Below are 19,758 nucleotides of genomic sequence, written 5' to 3' on the forward strand. Positions count from 1 at the left end.
ATAGTCTAGAAAGTGAAACCTCCCTCAGAGGCTCGAAGGCCGGCTTCTGGAGGGCAACTAGTACCCTGTTCAGATCCCATGGATCTAACGGCCGCTTGTACGGGGGTACAATATGACAAACCCCCTGCAGGAACGTGCGCACCTTAGGAAGTCGTGCTAGACGCTTTTGAAAAAAAGACGGATAGCGCCGAGACTTGCCCTTTAAGGGAGCCGAGCGACAAACCTTTTTCTAACCCAGATTGCAGGAAAGAAAGAAAGGTAGGCAATGCAAAAAGGCCAGGGAGACACTCCCTGAGCAGAGCACCAGGATAAGAATATCCTCCACGTTCTGTGGTAGATCTTAGCAGACGTGGGTTTCCTAGCCTGTCTCATGGTAGCAACGACCCCTTGGGGTAAGCCTGAAGACGCTAGGATCCAGGACTCAAGGGCCACACAGTCAGGTTCAGGGCCGCAGAATTCCGATGGAAAAACGGCCCTTGGGACAGTAAGTCTGGTCGGTCTGGTAGTGCCGACGGTTGGCCGACCGTGAGATGCCACAGATCCGGATACCACGCCCTCCTTGGCCAGTCTGGGGCGACGAGTATGACGCGGCTGCAGTCGGATCTGATCTTGCGTAGCACTCTGGGCAAGAGTGCCAGAGGTGGAAACACATAAGGGAGCCGGAACTGCGACCAATCTTGCACTAAGGCGTCTGCCGCCAGAGCTCTGTGATCGCGAGACCGTGCTATGAAGGTTGGGACCTTGTTGTTGTGCCTGGACGCCATTAGGTCGACGTCCGGCCTTCCCCAGTGGCTACAGATTTCCTGAAACACGTCCGGGTGAAGGGACCGTTCCCCTGCGTCCATGCCCTGGCGGCTGAGGAAGTCTGCTTCCCAGTTTTCTACGCCGGGGATGTGAACTGCGGATACGGTGGAGGCCGTGGCTTCCACCCACATCAGAATCCGCCGGACTTCCTGGAAGGCTTGCCGACTGCGTGTCCCTCCTTGGTGATTGATGTATGCCACCGCTGTGGAGTTGTCCGACTGAATTCGGATCTGCTTTCCTTCCAGCCACTGCTGGAAGGCTAGTAGGGCAAGATACACTGCTCTGATTTCCAGAACATGGATGTGAAGGGTGGACTCCTGTTGAGTCCACGTACCCTGAGCCCTGTGGTGGAGAAAAACTGCTCCCCACCCTGACCGACTCGCGTCTGTCGTGACTACCGCCCAAGACGGTGGTAGGAAGGATCTTCCCTGTGATAATGAGGTGGGAAGAAGCCACCATTGCAGAGAGTCCTTCTGTGAAAAGGATACTTTCCTGTTCAGGGATGTTGACTTCCCGTCCCATTGGCGGAGAATGTCCCAATAAAGAGGACGCAGATGAAACTGCGCAAACGGAACCGCCTCCATTGCCGCCACCATCTTCCCGAGGAAGTGCATGAGGCGTCTTAAGGAGTGCGACTGACCTTGACGGAAAGTCTGCACCCCAGTCTGTAGTGACCGCTGCTTGTCCAGCGGAAGCTTCACTAGCGCTGAGAGGGTATGAAACTCCATGCCAAGATACGTTAGTGATTGGGTCGGTGACAGGTTTGACTTTGAGAAGTCGATGATCCACCCGAACGTCTGGAGAGTCTCCAGCGCAACATTCAGGCTGAGTTGGCATGCCTCTTGAGAGGGTGCCTTGACAAGTAGATCGTCCAAGTAAGGGATCACAGAGTGTCCCTGTGAGTGCAAGATTGCTACCACTGCCGCCATGACCTTGGTGAACACCCGTGGGGCTGTCGCCAGACCGAATGGCAGAGCTACGAACTGAAGATGGTCGTCTCCCATCACGAAACGTAGAAAACATTGGTGCTCTGTAGCAATCGGCACGTGGAGATAAGCATCTTTGATGTCTATTGATGCTAGGAAATATCCTTGAGACATTGAGGCAATGACGGAGCGGAGGGTTTCATCCGGAACCGCCTGGCCTCCACGTGCTTGTTGAGCAGTTTTAGGTCCAGAACGGAACGGAAAGAGCCATCCTTTTTTGGCACCACAACCAGATTGGAGGAAAACCGTGTCTTGTTCCTGAAGAGGAACAGGGATTACCACTCCTTCTGCCTGCAGAAGAGCATCGGCTCGGTGGGGAGGTGGGGACGTTCTGAAGAATCGAGTCGGAGGACGAGAACAGAACTCTGTCCTGTGCACGTGGGCACAATGTCCCTCACCCACCGGTCTGTGACCTGTGGCAGCCAAATGTCGCCAAAGGCGAGCGAGTCTGCTATCAACCGCGGATGCGGAGAGATGAGAGAGCTGAGAGTCATGAGGAGACCGCCGTGGTAGCGGTTCCTCCGGCTGCCTTCCTTGGGCGTGATTGAGCCCCCGGAAACTGAGCCCCTCTGAGGCTTTTCAGCTCTTTTGGACGAGGACAATTGGGACCTGCCCGAGCTTGGGAAGGACCGAAACCTCGACTGTCCTTCCAGGACAGCATTAATAGGGTAAGTCGCAATGCAGACATTGCGAGGTTACGGACGCCCGTGCGGCACAAATGTACATATGCTCAAGACCAGCTGTGCAAGAACAGCTGAAAAGCTTAGGGTGCCCATACGGCTGTAAATGAGCAACCGACACGCCGATAGCTTCATAGACAGATTTCAACCAGAGTCCATCTGTCTGGCATCTTTAAGTGAAGTCCCTGCACTGCAACTATAGCTCTAGCCGCAAGCCTGGAGATTGGAGAATCCACCTTTGGACCCTGGGTCCCGCGCTTGACCACGTCAGGGGGAAAAGGATAACGTGTATCCTTAATACGTTTGGAGAAAACGGTTATCTGGTAAGCGTGGTGTTCCTGGACTGCTTCTCTGAAGTCAGCGTGGCCAGAAAAATACTCAATATACGTTTGAGCTACTGAAATGGGACTTCTCCTGCTGTGAAGCTGACTCCTCCGCTTGGGGGAGCTGAGGGAGAAAGATCCAACATTCCATTGATGGACGCTATAGGATCATTCCTTATGGCGTCACCATCCGGTGTATCCGGATTGAGAGCGTTGTCAGGATCAAAGTCCTGATGAGCTACGTCTGCCTCATCATACAGAGAGCCTCCTGGGACCCCCCCCCCCCCCCGGAGCACCGATTTTATTCCCAATGAGGGTGGCCAGGGAGCAATGATCCAGATTGCCCATGGCCTGTCCGGACTGCAAGTCTCTATCCCATTGCAACTCCATCCCTGTCCTTGGACAGGGTTGACAGGTGGTTCCTTTGGCCACGTCTAGTAGAGACCCCAGCTGACCAAGTGCTCCAGGGGAGCATTGCACACAATGGGGTTCAGTGCCGTGGAACAGTATCACATGCAGTAAAAACAGCATCGAAAGCCTGTGTTGCTTATATGCTGCTGCCGACTAGCCATCTAGGACATAGAGCCAAGAATGGCGACCGTACAATGCAATGTATAACATACAAGCATAAAGTACAAATGAACACTGCAGCACATGCAATACAAGCAGCATAGAAAGCCTGTGCCTTGGCACCCCTGCTTTTCTGCTGCTGTAGACTAGCCATCTAGGGGAATATAGCCCAGAATATCGACCATACAGTGCAATGTATAGCATACAAGCATAAGTACAAATGAACACTGCAACCCCTGCAATACAAGCAGCATAGAAAAAACCTGTGCCTCAGCACCCCTGCTTTTCTGCTGCTGTAGCCTAGTCATTCTAGGCGAAAATAGCCCAGACTAGCGACCGTACAGTGCAGTGTATAGCATACAAGCATAAATACACATGAACACTTCAGTACATGCAATACAAGCAGCATAGAAAGCCTGTGCCTTAGCACCCCTGCTTTCCTGCTGCTGATGTGTCGCTATCTAAGAGGGCATAAAGCCAAAAATAGCGACCTATGCAGTGTAAGCATAAAAATACAAATGGACAACTGCGGTATTTAGTGGGGTCAGCACTTCAGGTGCCGCTTACCGCCCGCCTATAAGCGGGTGTGTGGTCGCCCTAGTCCTGTGCCTGGTTGCCCAGAGTCCGATCTCTCAGCTCGGACTGCAGGAATGGCTGCCGGCGTCCTTCTCCAGCTCGTGTGAGTAGGGGCGGGCCGTGGGCGTGCCCCCAAGTCAGAGCGGGAAACCGGCGTCCCACAGTGTCCAGTGAGAGGGCTGGAGCATGTAAATAAGGCTCCAGCCCTCGGCGCTGCTGATTGCACAGCGTCTCTCCCCTACCCTGATTGACAGGGTGGGGGCGGGAACGAAGCGGAGCTAGGCCGCAAAAGCCGGGGACTGAATTTATAAGCGCCGCCGCCGTAAAAGCGCGGTCGGCGCTAAGTCCCCGGCGCACTACAAGTCCCAGCCGCGCCGCCGCTCCCGGAGCGTCCGGCGCGGTAGTTCCCCATACATAAAGTCACTCAGCTAGGCTGCAGTGACTGTAACCCTTTACTGTCCCCGGCGCACTAGCACACCCAGCAAGTCTGGAGTGTGCTGTGCCTGTGTGTACGGGGACACAGAGTACCTGAATGGTGCAGGGCCATGTCCCTGAACGGTACCCAGCTCCGTATCCAGCAGGTTCAATGGGTCTGTGGATGGAGCCCGGCCTCAGGGCTTTGGGGCCGGTAAGATCCCACTTCCTCAGAGCCCCTCAGGGGGATGTGGAAGGAAAACAGCATGTTGGCTCCAGCCGCCGTACCAGCAATAGGTACCTCAACCTTACAAACCACAAACGGGGTGAGAAGGGAGCATGCTGGGGGCCCCCGTATGGGCCCTCTTTTCTTCCATCCGATATAGTCAGCAGCTACTGCTGACTAAACAGTGGAGCTATGCGTGGATGTCTGACCTCCTTCGCACAAAGCAGAAAACTGGTGAGCCAGTGATCCCACTGGGGGTGTATAGCCAGAAGGGGAGGGGCCTTACACTTTTTAGTGTAATGCTTTGTGTGGCCTCCGGAGGCAGTAGCTATACACCCAATCGTCTGGGTCTCCCAATGGAGCGCCGAAGAAATAAATAAATAAACACCATAGAATACAATAAGTCGGTAGGCCCCAGACATCAGATGGTTGGCTTAAGCTAAAAACTGCAGGATTGCCAGACTCATAGACTTGCCGCCTTAAGTGTTTGTCATTGGATATCTTTTAATGCATATATGGCAGCCATTCCTTAAAGGGGATGTCTCATTACAGACATATGTAGCAGAGTCCTAGAATATGTGATCACAATTCCGGTAGCAGAAGCCATAACAGTCCGATAAGGGGAACCCCCATACTGAGGAGAGACCACATATCAGACATCCTGGGATGAGACAACCCCTTTAAACCATCTCTGTATATAATCACTACTTGTGAATGTGCTGTTAACCATAAGAGTTGACTTCGGCTATGTGTGCACCTAACCATTTTTTGTGGCATCAAAAATGCTGCATTTTTGGCCGCTAAAAAATGCATAAAAATGCAATCGTGGCAAAAAGGCAGCGGTAAAAATGCTGCGTTTTTGGTTGCGTTTCACTGCGTTTTTGACCACTTTTGCTGCCTTTTTCCAATGCATTGGATGGGTGGAAAAACGCAGAAAAGAATTGACATGTCCATTTTTTTTTCACCACGAAAACGCAGCTTAAAAAAACAAACAAAAAAGAAGGGAATTTTGTTACTTACCGTAAATTCCTTTTCTTCTAGCTCCTATTGGGAGACCCAGACGATTGGGTGTATAGCACTGCCTCCGGAGGCCACACAAAGCATTACACTAAAAAGTGTAAGGCCCCTCCCCTTCTGGCTATATACCCCCAGTGGGATCACTGGCTCACCAGTTTTAGTGCAAAAGCAAGAAGGAGGAAAGCCAATAACTGGTTTAAACAAATTCACTCCGAAGTAACATCGGAGAACTGAAAACCATTCAACATGAACAACATGTGTACCCGAAAAACCACCAAAAATCCCGAAGGACAACAGGGCGGGTGCTGGGTCTCCCAATAGGAGCTAGAAGAAAAGGAATTTACGGTAAGTAACAAAATTCCCTTCTTCTTCGGCGCTCCATTGGGAGACCCAGACGATTGGGACGTCCAAAAGCTGTCCCTGGGTGGGTAAAGAAATACCTCATGTTAGAGCTGCAAAGACAGCCTTCCCCTACGGGGAGGCAACTGCCGCCTGCAGGACTCTTCTACCTAGGCTGGCGTCCGCCGAAGCATAGGTATGCACCTGATAATGTTTGGTGAAAGTGTGCAGACTCGACCAGGTAGCTGCCTGGCACACCTGTTGAGCCGTAGCCTGGTGTCGTAATGCCCAGGACGCACCCACGGCTCTGGTAGAATGGGCCTTCAGCCCTGATGGAACCGGAAGCCCAGCAGAACGGTAGGGTTCAAGAATTGGTTCCTTGATCCATCGAGCCAGGGTGGCTTTGGAAGCCTGCGACCCTTTGCGCTGACCAGCGACAAGTATAAAGAGTGCATCCGAGCGGCGCAGGGGCGCCGTGCGGGAAAAGTAGATTCTGAGCGCTCTCATCAGATCCCACAAATGCAAATCCAATTCATATCGATGAACTGGATGAGGACAAAAGGAAGGTAAGGAGATATCCTGACTGAGATGAAAGGGGGATACCACCTTAGGGAGAAAACCCGGAATCAGGCGCAGCACTACCTTGTCTTGGTAAAAAACCAGGAAAGGGGCTTTGGATGACCGCGCTGCTAGCTCGGACACTCTCTGAAGAGACGTGACCGTTACCAAAAAAGGCCACTTTCCGTGACAGTCGAGAAAGTGAAAAGACATCCCTCAGAGGCTCAAAGGGCGGCTCCTGGAGAGCAAGTAGTACCCTGTGCAGATCCCATGGGTCTAACGGCCTCTTGTACGGAGGGACAATGTTACCAACCCCCTGCAGGAACGTGCGTACCTGAGGAAGTCGTACTATGCGCTTCTGAAAGAATACAGACAGCGCTGGGACTCGTCCGTTAAGAGAGCCGAGCGACAAACCTTTTCCCAAACCAAATTGTAGGAAGGAAGGAAAAGTAGGCAATGCAAATGTCCAGGGAGACACTCCCTGAGCAGAGCGCTAAGATAAGAATATCTTCCACGTCTTGTGGCAGATCTTGGCAGACGCCGGCTTCCTAGCCCGTCTCATGGTGGCAATGACGTCTTGAGATAATCCTGAAGACGCTAGGATCTCGGACTCGATGGCCACACAGTCAGGATCAGGGCCGTAGAATTCAGTGGAAAAAACGGCCCTTGGGACAGTAAGTCTGGCCGGTCTGAGAGTGCCCACGGTTGGCCGACCGTGAGATGCCACAGATCCGGGAACCACGACCTCCTCGGCCAGTCTGGGACGACGAGGATGGCGCGGCGGCAAGCGGAGCTGAGCTTGCGTAGCACTCTGGGCAACAGTGCCAGAGGTAGAACACATAGGGTAGCTGGAACTGCGACCAATCCTGAACTAGGGCGCCTGCCGCCAGAGCACTTTGCTCGTGAGACCGCGCCATGAAAATCGGGACCTTGTTGTTGTGCCGAGACGCCATTAGGTCGACGTCCGGCATCCCCCAGCGGCTACAGATTTCCTGACACCATTCTGGGTGCAGAGGCCATTCCCCTGCGTCCATACCCAGGCGACTGAGGAAGTCTGCTTCCCAATTTCCTACTCCCGGGATGTGAACTGCGGATATGGTGGATGCTCTGTCCCCCACCCACATCAGAATCCGCCGGATTGCCTGGTAGGCTTGGCGATGCGTGTTCCGCCTTGGTGGGCGATGTCTGCCACCGCTGTGGAATTGTCCGACTGAATTCGGATCTGTTTTCCTTCCAGCCACTGCTGGAAGGCTTGCAGGGCAAGATACACTTCCCAGATTTCCAGAACATTGATCTGAAGGATGGACTCCTCTGAAGAGAGTCCTTGACCGTCTGAGAAGGGAAACGTTCCTGTCTAGGGACGTCGACTCCCCAACCCATTGGCAAAGCATGCCCCATTGAAGTGGACGCAGATGAAACTGCGCGAAAGTGACTGCCTCTGCATGAGGCGTCTTAAGGGGTGTGACTGGCCTTGAAGGAGAGACTGCACCCCCGTCTGTAGTGAACGCTGGTTGTCCAGCGGAAGCTTCACTATCGCTGAGGGAGTGTGAAACTCCATGCCCAGATATGTCAGCGATTGGGTCAGTGCCCGATGTAACCTTGAAAAGTTGATGATCCACCCGAAACTCTGGAGAGTCTCCAGCGCCACGTTCAGGCTGTGTCGGCATGCCTCTTGAGAGGGTGCCTTGACAAGTGGATCGTCCCAGTAAGGATCACAGAGTGACCCTGAGAGTGCAGGACTGCTCCCACTGCTGCCCTGAACTTGGTGAAAACCCGTAGGGCTGTCGCCAGACCGAAGGGCAGGGCTACGCACTGAAGATGCTCGTCTTCAATAACGAAAACGTAGCAAACGCTGGTGCTCTGGAGCAATCGGCACGTGGAGATAAGCATCCTGATGTCTATTGATGCTAGGAAAGCTCCTTGCGACATTGAGGCAATGACGGAGCGGAGGTTACATCCGGAACCGCCTGGCCTTCACGTGCTTGGTGAGCAGTTTTAGGTCCAGAACGGAACGTAAAGAGCCACCCCTTTTTTGGCACCCCAATCAGATTGGAGGAAAAAACCGTGTCTTGTTCCTGAAGAGGAACAGGGATTACCACTTCTTCTGCCTGCAGAAGAGCATCGGCTCGGTGGGGGGAGTTCTGAAGAATCGAGTCGGAGGACGAGAACAGAGCTCTATCCTGTACACGTGAGACAAAATGTCTCTCACCCACCGGTCTGTGACCTGTGGCAGCTAAATGTCGCCAAGCGGGAGATTCTGCCACCAACCGCGGATGCGGAGAGAGAGAGCTGAAAGTCATGAGGAGACCGCCTTGGTAGCGGTTCCTCCTGCTGCCTTCCTTGGGCGTGATTGAGCCCGGCCGGAAACTGAGCCCCTCTGAGCCTTTTGAGTCCTTTTGGACGAGGACAATTGGGACCTGCCCGAGCCTGGGAAGGACCAACCTCGACTGTCCCTCCAGGACAGCATTACTAGGGTAAGTCGCAATGCAGACATTGCGAGGTTAAGGACACCACCTGCGGCACAGATGTACATGTGCTCAGGACCAGCTGCGCAAGCCCAGCTGAAATAGGATAGAGTGCCCATACGGCTGCGAATGCCGGAGCAACCGGCACACTGATAGCTTCACAGACAGATTTCAACCAGAGGTCCATCTGTCTGTCAATGGCATCTTTAAGTGAAGTCCCATCTCCACTGCAACTATGGACCTAGCCGCAAGCCTGGAGATTGGGGGATCCACCTTTGGACCCTGGGTCTAGCGCTTTACCACGTCAGGGGAAAGGGATAACGTGTATCCTTAAAACGTTTGGAGAAAACGCTTATCTGGTAAGCGTGGTGTTTCTGAACTGCTTCTCTGAAGTCAGCGTGGCCAGAAAAATACTCAATATACGCATGAGTACTGAAAAAGGATTTCTCCTGCTGTGAAGCTGACTCCTCCACTGGGGGAGCTGAGGGAGAAATATCCCACATTCCATTGATGGACGCTATAAGATCATTCACTATGGCGTCACCATCCGGTGTATCCGGATTGAGAGCGGTGTCAGGACCAAAGACCTGATCAGCTACGTCTGCCTCATCATACAGAGAGTCCTTGCTGGGACCTTGACCAGTGATGAAGCCGAGTGCCGCACCCAGCGAGCTAGCTTAGGCTGTCTGGGACTGCCGTCCGTGTCAGAGCCTTCACCCTGGAATGCCTGGGACCCCCCCGGAGCACTGATTACGTTCCAAATGAGGGTGGCCAGGGAGCATTAATCAAGATTGCCCATGGCCTGTCTGGACTGCAAAGTCTCTATCCCATGACAATCTATCAGCCGAAACTGCAACTCCGTCCCTGTCCCTGGACAGGGTAGAGACCCCGGCTGACCAAGTGCTACAGGGGAGCTTGCACACAATGGGGGTCATGCCGGTGGAACAGCATCACATGCAGGAAAAAACAGCATAGGAAGCCTTGTTGCTTTTTTGCTGCTGTATTCAAGCCATCTATGCAAAGTATGGCATACAAGCATAAACACTTCAGCACATGCAATACAAGCAGCATAGAAAACCTGTGCCTTGGCACCCTTGCTTTTTTGCTGCTGTTGTCCAGCCATCTAGGAGAATATAGCCCAGAGTAGCGACCGTACAGTGCAATGTATAGCATACAAGCATAAGTACAAATGAACATTTCAACACCTGCAATACAAGCAGCCTATAAAGCCTGTGCCTTGGCACCCATGCTTTTTGCTGCTGTTGTCCATACCTCTAGGAGAATATAGCCCAGAGTAGCGACCGTACAGTGCAATGTATAGCATACAAGCATAAGTACAAATGAACACTTCAGCACATGCAATACAAGCAGCCTAGAAAACCTGTGCCTTAGCACCCTTGCTTTTTGCTGCTGTTATCTCGCCATCTAGGAGGGCATATAGCCAAAGATAGCGACGTACAGTGCAGTGTATTAAAAAAGGATTTCTCCTGCTGTGCATACAAGCATAAAATACAAATGGACACTTCGGTATTTAGTGGGGTCAGCACTTCAGGTGCTGCTTACCGCCCGCCTATAACGCGGGTGTGTGGTCGCCAGAGCCCTGTGTTGGTTGCCCAGAGCATGTCTCCGTTCCCCAGCTCGGACTGCGTGCAGGAATGGCTGCCGGCGTCCTTCTCCAGCTCGTGTGACGAGGGGCGGGCCGTGGGCGTGCCCCAGCCAAGAGCGGGAAACTGGCGTCCCACTGTGTCCAGTGAAGGGGGCTGGAGAATGCAAAGCAGACTCCAGCCCTCGGCGCTGACTGTCTGTACAGCGTCCCGCCTCTACCCTGACTGGCAGGGCTGGAGGCGGGAACGAAACGAAAACTAGGCCGCAAAGCCGGGGACTCGAGTAATAAGCGCGGCCGTCCATGTGCACGGCCAGCGCGGAAGTCCCCGGCGCACCACAAGTCCCAGCCGCGCCACAATGTAAAAAACACCCAGCAGCGGCCGGCGCGGCAGTTCCCAATACATAAATTCACTCAGCTAAGCTGCAGTGAATAATAGCACGAGCGCACCGCGCTGTTACCCCCGGCGCACTAACACTCCCAGCAATGCTGGTGTGTGTGTGCGCGCGCTTGCCCGGGGACACAGAGTACCTTAATGTAGCAGGGCCTGTCCCTGACGATACTCAGCTCCATATCCAGCAGGTTCTCTGGGTCTGTGGATGGAGCCCGGTCTCAGTGCCTGGAGACCTGTAAGATCCCACTTCGCCCAGAGCCCTGAGGGGGGATGGGGAAGGAAAACAGCATGTGGGCTCCAGCCTCCGTACCCGCAATGGGTACCTCAACCTTAACAAACACCCGACAAAAGTGGGGTGAGAAGGGAGCATGCTGGGGGCCCCATATGGGCCCACTTTTCTTCCATCCGACATAGTCAGCAGCTGCTGCTGACTAAAAACAGTGGAGCTATGCGTGGATGTCTGACCTCCTTCGCACAAAGCAGAAAACTGGTGAGCCAGTGATCCCACTGGGGGTGTATAGCCAGAAGGGGAGGGGCCTTACACTTTTTAGTGTAATGCTTTGTGTGGCCTCCGGAGGCAGTGCTATACACCCAATCGTCTGGGTCTCCCAATGGAGCGCCGAAGAAAAACCGCTGTGTGCACACAGCATAAAGGAAAACTCAGACTTGGCTGGTAAAGCAAAGTCATGCAGTTTTTTCTGAACAAAAACGCACCCAAAAAACGTGCAAAAACGCTTAGTGCGCACATAGCCTTAGAGGAAGAAAACCGCAGCAGCCCCTGTAGCGGTGATTAAACCCAGTGAAGAGGATACGATTGGTCCAGCAGCTGCTTACCGTAGGGGAAGGACAGGATGGGGTGGTAGCAGGGGTCCGCTAGTGCGAGGCACTCGCTCATGGTGCTGGGATGAGTAGTCTTCATGTTGGTCTTGCATCCACATAGAATACAGGTGGTTGGAGGCGCACAGCCGCACTTTGCAGTCAGCTGCTTCTGTGGCTAAATACAAGGAAAGATTGTCAGGTATACACAGGAGCCAGTACATCAGCAACCAGTGCAGCCGAGCGAGAACTGCAGACCCTCTGATTTCTGCAGAGATATATACTGATCGGACTATGCGGTGTGATCTGAGGGCAGCAGTTGACGACTGGGTCATTGTGGAAAGAAAAAATAAAAAATTACCCCCCCCCCCAAAAAAAAACCCCAAAACATCCAATATCAGCTGCAGCAAGAGTCAGGAGTGCAGGATTCTGGCACTTATACCCAGACATCATATTGGGCAGGAATTCAGCGCTGGCTCCTGCTGCAGCCGATTAACTACACTTTTATCACTAATAGACATGAACAAAATCAATTCCCAGGACACAGTCCAGCCGCCGGGTCAGCTTACCGGGGACGCTGGAGGGGAGCCCTGCACACGGCATCCTACCTGCTGGCATCCCCTGCTCCTGTATTGATTAGCCAGCCTGAATGTGATCACTGCAGCATGATGCACACGCATCCTCGTGCCAGGCCGGCGAATCAAAAGAGCCAGACACTAGCGGGTAGGAGGCTCACAGGGCTCCAGTCCAGCGGCCATGAAATACTGACCCGACCAATGGATCAGAGTCCTGCAGATTTATCTACAAGTGACCCAGTGAGGAGTCCGGGTCTCCGCTTATCATCCTGCCCTCAGATCTGCACCATGAACCTAGAACAGGGCAAGACCGGAAAATCCAATAATATGAGAAGTCATATGTGGACATGCAAGTCATTGCTGCTTACAGTGGCATGTAAAAGTTTGGGCACCCCTGGTAAAAATTACTGTTTTTATAAACAGGCAAGCCAGTTGAAGATGAAATGATCTCTAAAGGCAGAAAGTTACAGATGACGCATTTACTATGTAATTTAGGTGAAAAAAAAAAACTTTAAAATGCTAAAAAGATGAAAGTATTAACAAAAAAGGAGAATGGGCCAATGCAAAAGTTTGTGCACCCTGCATGGTTAGTACCTAGTGGCACTCCCTTTGGCAAGTATCAAAGCTTGTAAATGTTTTTTTGTAGCAGCCAAGAGTATTTTAATTCTTATTTGATGGATTTTCATCTATTCTATCTTTGAGATGTCTTCCAGTTCTGGGAGATTCCTGGCTCATCTTGCATGCACTGCTCTCCCTTGGAGACGTCTTCCAGTTCTGGGAGATTCCTGGCTCATCTTGCATACTCTGCTCTCCCTTGGAGACGTCTTCCAGTTCTGGGACATTCCTGGCTCATCTTGCATGCACTGCTCTCCCTTGGAGATGTCTTCCAGTTCTGGGACATTCCTGGCTCATCTTGCATGCACTGCTCTCCCTTGGAGACGTCTTCCAGTTCTGGGAGATTCCTGGCTCATCTTGCATACTCTGCTCTCCCTTGGAGACGTCTTCCAGTTCTGGGACATTCCTGGCTCATCTTGCATGCACTGCTCTCCCTTGGAGAAGTCTTCTAGTTCTGGGAGATTTCTGGCTCATCTTGCATACTCTGCTCTCCCTTGGAGACTTCTTCCAGTTCTGGGAGATTCCTGGCTCATCTTGCATGCACTGCTCTCCCTTGGAGATGTCTTCCAGTTCTGGGACATTCCTGGCTCATCTTGCATGCACTGCTCTCCCTTGGAGACGTCTTCCAGTTCTGGGACATTCCTGGCTCATCTTGCATGCACTGCTCTCCCTTGGAGACGTCTTCCAGTTCTGGGAGATTCCTGGCTCATCTTGCATACTCTGCTCTCCCTTGGAGACGTCTTCCAGTTCTGGGAGATTCCTGGCTCATCTTGCATGCACTGCTCTCCCTTGGAGACTTCTTCCAGTTCTGGGAGATTCCTGGCTCATCTTGCATACTCTGCTCTCCCTTGGAGATGTCTTCCAGTTCTGGGACATTCCTGGCTCATCTTGCATACTCTGCTCTCCCTTGGAGACGTCTTCCAGTTCTGGGAGATTCCTGGCTCATCTTGCATGCACTGCTCTCCCTTGGAGACGTCTTCCAGTTCTGGGAGATTCCTGGCTCATCTTGCATACTCTGCTCTCCCTTGGAGACGTCTTCCAGTTCTGGGAGATTCCTGGCTCATCTTGCATACTCTGCTCTCCCTTGGAGACGTCTTCCAGTTCTGGGAGATTCCTGGCTCATCTTGCATACTCTGCTCTCCCTTGGAGACGTCTTCCAGTTCTGGGACATTCCTGGCTCATTTTCCCATTCTGTGAGATTCCTGGCTCATCTTGCATGCATTGCTTTTCCTTGGAGAAGTCTTCCAGTTCTGTCATATACCTGGTCGTCTTGCATGCGCTGCTCTTTTGAGGTCTAGCCACAGATTTTCCATGATGTTCAGATCAGGGGACTGTGAGGGCCATTGTAAAACCTTCAGCTTGCACCTTTTCAGGATCGTCTATTGTGGATTTTGACGTGTATTTAGAATCATTATCCATTTGTAGAAGCCATCCTCTTCTCAGCTTTTTTACACACAGTATGATTGCATCAAGAATTTGTTGAAATTTCATTGACTCCATTCTTCCCTCTTCCCAGGTAAAGGCCTCCGTGCCATTAGCTACAACACATAAATAAGGAATAACGTTTGGAACACCATTCTAAGTCTGAACTGGGTGCAAAAACCTAAAAAACCATCACTATGGGGAGATAAGGTATGCACACCAGTGACTATGTAAGGGGAATACATGGAATAGCAGAAACTGCTGTGTGAATACTGACTTGAAAAATCCAATAGCTATATGCAAGAGTGAATATGGGAAAAATGGAATCTGCATTACTGCCATGAATATATGAATCAAGAGAAATTTAGCTACTGAATTGATCAATGCAATAGAGCGTTGGGGTCTCTACGTTGGGGTCCCTAGCTTGTGTGTGTCCTCTCATGCAGGTCTCAGCTTCCCATACACGGTAAGTTTTTTAACTGCATGAGAGGACACACAAGCTAGGGACCCCAACGTAGAGAAATACTTTGGCGTAGTGTTGGGGCTCTATTGCATTGATCAATTCAGTAGCTAAATTTCTCTTGATTCATATGTTCGTGGCAGTAATGCAGGTTCCATTTTTCACTCTTACATATAGCTATTGAATTTTTCAAGTCAGTATTCACACAGCAGTTTCTGCTATTCCATGTATTCCCCTTACATAGTCACTGGTGTGCATACCTTATCTCCCCATAATTAGCTACAACACAACCCCAAAGCATGATTGATCCCCCTCCATGCTTAATGGTTGGCGAGATATTTTTTTCCTGAAATTCTCTGCCCTTTTTCTCCATACATACCTTTGATCATTGTGGCCAAAGAGTTCTATTTTAACCTCATCGGTCCACAGGACTTGTTTCCAGAATGCATCAGGCTTGTTTAGATGTTCTTATGCAGACTTCTACACTGAATGTTATGGTGAAGCCGCAGGAGAGGTTTTCTTCTGATGACTTCCATGAAGGCCATATTTGTGTATGTGTCTCTGCACAGTAGAACAATGTACCACAACTCCAGAGCTTGCTAAATCCTCCTGAAGGTCTTTTGCAGTCAGGTAGGGGGCTCTGATTTGCCTCTGTAGCAATCTTAAGAGAAGCTTTCAGAAATGTTGCTTGGTTTTCCAGACTTTATCTTGACCTCCAATGTTCCTGGTAACAGCCATTTCTTAATTATATTTCAAACAGAGGAAAAGGCAAATTGAAAACTCTTTACTATCTTTTTTATAGCTTCTCCTGATTTGTGGCCTCCATTATTTTCAGAGTGCTAGGCAGCTGCTTAGAAGAACCCATGGCTGCTGTTTTTTGGCACAAGGTTAGAGGGAGGGTGTCACGAACCACGGGGGGGGGGGGGGGTGTCACTCAGAAATCCCCTGCGCTGGCTACCAGTACGTCACAATCGGGGGGTAACAAGTGGGGGTCAACCCTCCTTTATACCTCCCGACCGACAGACAGAGCACGTGACGCGCTCTCTAGCGCCCCTCTTATAGTCCGGCCAATTATGGAATTGCCTGACAATAAGCAAGGAGGCCGCTATACTACTTATGCCGATTATTGAAGGGTCCCCGGTGAGAGTAGGGTATATATTCCCCCGACCTCCGCGGGCGGAATATATAAAATCTTCCCGAATCTCACTGGCCTCCCCACAATAATCCTTGGCACAAACTCGCTGCCACCAACCGCTTCACGGTAACTATTAGCCGAACACACAGACGTGGGATTCAAGATCGAGATAACAGAACAGCCCAAGATTAATTATATAATTTAATCAGCCTAAAGCACACTAGAACTACAATATATACAATAGGGAATCTACAGAATATACAGTTATGTCAGAGTACAGTTACAGACAAAGCATGGTTTACAAACAGGCATACACAGTTCGAGCAGTTACCTTGTGCGTCTGGCCACAGGGGGGCGCCGTGGACCAGGTTTCCAGGATCTCCCTCACAGGTCTTCCCTGACCAGACCCCAGAGCAAAAGAACACTGGGAAATGGCCGAAGTAGGGTTATCAACCTGGGCAAATCCAGGTCCCCTCCTACCTTAGTGACCTCACAGGGAAGCACTGCCACTCCCCCTGCAATGAGTCAGAGTAATATCCCAGAAGGGGCTATTACCTGCAACTCCGGACTGGGAGGTCCGATCGGGATGGTTCTGGTGCCATCAGATCCGCCCGGGTCCCCTCTGCATTTTGAGTCCAAGCACGACTCATTTACCGGACTCCTACTAGCAGTTCTCTATATCTCGCCGCCCCAGGGTGCCACATAGACGTCGAGGATATGCACAGATTCGGCTTGAAGTCCCGATTCTAACGATTTAGGGGGTGTATGGCCGAGACGCACGGTAATATAACTGGGTATGATATTACGGAGCCAGCAGTATGCTCTCCTGTGGGGACAAGCTACTTTTGGTTTTGCTAGGTCCCTGCCCACTCTCTTTGATGAGTGGACACAGCTCCCAGGGGGTCTTCCTCTCTCTGTGTTTTAGAGGCCTGAGAGAACAAGCAATCTCCATATCAGAGGAGATGGCTGTTGGAGGTGTAAGTGGGACTTCACACCTTTCCAGATGCTGGCATCTGAGAAGTACCTCAGTGTGTGAAGGGACAAGGGAGGGGGGTTGCCCTCAGGGGGGTGATGAGAGAAATGATGACTGGACATCATCATTCCTCTTAATATCCCAGGATTTCCCTCACAGAGGGTTTTTATAAAGCTGTGAAATTTGCATCACCTGATAATCGTGAACAAGCCATAACCCGAACAGGATCATTAAGGTGTGAAACCTCGGTCACAGTTATCGGAACACACAAATCTTTAAGGGTGCCCAAACGTTTGCAATCGGCCCATTTTCCTTTTTGAAATTTTTCAAATGTGTCCTCTAACTTTTTGCCTTTTAGAAATCATTTCATCTTCAACTTGCTTAACTGTTCACAATATGAGTAAATATTGACCAGGGGTGTACAAACTTTTACATGGTCAAAACATGTGCATTACTACCTTCCTACTGAGGGACGACACTTCACTGGATCTGACCAAACGGCGCTTCTTGTGCCCGCGCATGGGTCGCGTTCTGGCGGCTATGCAGGTGGAGTCCGGGAGCGCTGGTGCTGCAGACAGGCCTTCGACTCGCCGTTTTTTCCCCAGCACTTCAGGATCCAGATCCTCTGTGGAACCATTACAAGACAGACTGGAACGCACGCTGCAGAGGAGAGAAGTCACAGGAGCTCAGCGTCTGACGTCTACACAGTAATTCATAGACCGATATCAGCTCGGACGCCTCTACACGTCACCGGCACCTCTAATGGAAACCTCCAACCGAGGCAATGACATAATGGAGTAAAATTCGAGAAGCTCCGGTGATGCCGTGGACACTTTAGTTTTTTAAAATAAAAAAAAAACAAAACAAAACAAAAAACAAAATATTCAGCAATTTATGTGAAATGTTATACTAAAGTGGCCGAATAAACCTGCTCACATTGTGCTCTCCCCTCTCGGCTGGATTCATTATTGCATGTTCAATAGTATTTTGGCATAAATGCCTCTCAGAGCCTTTGTTTACTTTTCGATTCTTACAACTTTATTAGTGAATTTCGGGCACCAGAATTAAGACCTACAGGTTTGAGAATTCCCGCATTTTTCCGGATTATAACATGCACTTTTCCTCCCGAAAATTTGGGAGGAAAATGAGGTGTGCATCATATAATCCGAATGTTGCTAATCAAGGATGGTGGAGAGGGGTCGCAGGAGCAATGCCGCGGGCGCTAGGCTTAGGTTGCCTGTCAAAAGGCGCTGTGCTGTGGGCGCAATCCTGAAAATGTCGGCGGTGCGGACTTCAAAATATTGGGGCCTGGAGTGGGCGAGCACGCAGATGCAGCACTCTGCTTAAGATCTCATCTGCACACGCGCCACCTCTGGGTGCCATTTTCCTTAAGTCCGCTGCTGGGAGATCAATGGGCCGGAAGTGGTGAGTGCACAGTTGAGATCTTGAGACAACGCACCAACACTAGGCACCATTATTTGAAGTCCGCACTGCCGATATTTTCAGGATGGCACCCGCGCAGCGCCCTCGGCCAGCCGCCCCGGCCCGCGCAGAGCCCTCGGCCAGCCGCCGCAGAGCCCTCGGCCAGCCGCCCCAGCGCCCTCGGCCAGCCGCCCCAGCGCCCTCGGCCAGCCGCCCCAGCGCCCTCGGCCAGCCGCCCCGGCCCAGCATCACCCTATTCCACCACTTTCCTTGCCTCTTGTGACCCCGCTCCACCACCGCTGCCAGTAATACACCACTGGATTTGTAAGACCCCCCCCTTTTTTTTTATAAAAAAATAAAAAAAAACACACAACCTTTTTTTCTCCGAATTTGGGGTGCCTTTTATAATCCAATGCGTCTTATAAACCGAAAAATATGGTACTTGTTTATTGTGGGCTTCCATTGAGAGAACATTAGATGACCTTTTTGTGGCGACCAAATCTACCCCCAGCTTTCGGAGGTTATGTGGGTGAAGGCAGCAAACTGAGAACACTAACCAATTTATGAGTCCATTGACGAGACGAGATGTTTTTTGGGATCCGGAGGGGTCACACGCTGGTGTGGAGACAGGATTTTGACACGAGACATTTTCAGACGGTGTAAGGCGAGAACACTGCAAGAAAGGAGGCAAGAGATAATGTGAACGGTTCTTACAAGGAATACGGAACAATATGCAAACTATTCACGCTAAACAGGATGCGGAGGGTCCATAGAGGAGACATTATGACCCCAACCAGATGACAACAATAGCATATGAGGAGAAGCAGCCGCTCCAGGCAATTCCCTGGGCCTCTAGTAATACTGACAAGTTAAAACCCCATTCAGCTGTTCACGGCTGGTTTTGCAAGTTGGATTTTTTTTCCTGCAGCCTCAAGTTATACGAAAATATCAAAATAGCAGACGGACGACTCGCTCATGAAGTTCTCAAAATAAGTAAGTAAAATAATCTAGTGCATCCAAGAATATAACCGCCTGACCGTGACAACATTTCCAGAAACACCGAACAAGAGACAACACGACAAAAGGAAACCAAAGGAGAAATGTAATAGCGAAACCCTTTCAATACCAATCACTGGCACAGCGGAGCCCTCAGCTGTATAATCTATGGCTGCCGTATAATCTATGTGCAATCCCCCGAACACAATTATGGAGGGAGGAAAGAATTTGCTTTTTTTTTTTTGCCATCTTACCGCATCATGCCATGCCGAAAAGGGAATGTCTGCCAAAACCCCCCAAAAAACTAACCAGGTCAGCCGGACATCGGCCGTGTGTTGTACACTCAAAAATAAGCGTGTGATACTCAGACGTTAATTCCATTCTAATGG

At 51.0% G+C, this 19,758-nt stretch overlaps 1 protein-coding gene across 2 annotated transcripts in view; it reads right to left on the minus strand.

Moving 5' to 3' along the window:
- Nucleotides 1-19,758, minus strand: part of LOC142243653 (KAT8 regulatory NSL complex subunit 1-like) — a 167,908-nt gene that overhangs the window by 57,644 nt on the left and 90,506 nt on the right. For both annotated transcript variants that reach the window (XM_075315772.1, XM_075315773.1), the window contains exons 4-6: nucleotides 18,931-19,046; nucleotides 17,410-17,611; nucleotides 11,790-11,949 (exon numbers count right to left, since the gene is read on the minus strand). In XM_075315772.1, the coding sequence (XP_075171887.1) occupies nucleotides 11,790-11,949; nucleotides 17,410-17,611; nucleotides 18,931-19,046 (478 nt within the window). The remainder of the gene's footprint in view (nucleotides 1-11,789; nucleotides 11,950-17,409; nucleotides 17,612-18,930; nucleotides 19,047-19,758) is intronic.

This window comes from Anomaloglossus baeobatrachus, chromosome 6, assembly GCF_048569485.1.
Source record: "Anomaloglossus baeobatrachus isolate aAnoBae1 chromosome 6, aAnoBae1.hap1, whole genome shotgun sequence".
NCBI lineage: Eukaryota > Metazoa > Chordata > Amphibia > Anura > Aromobatidae > Anomaloglossus > Anomaloglossus baeobatrachus.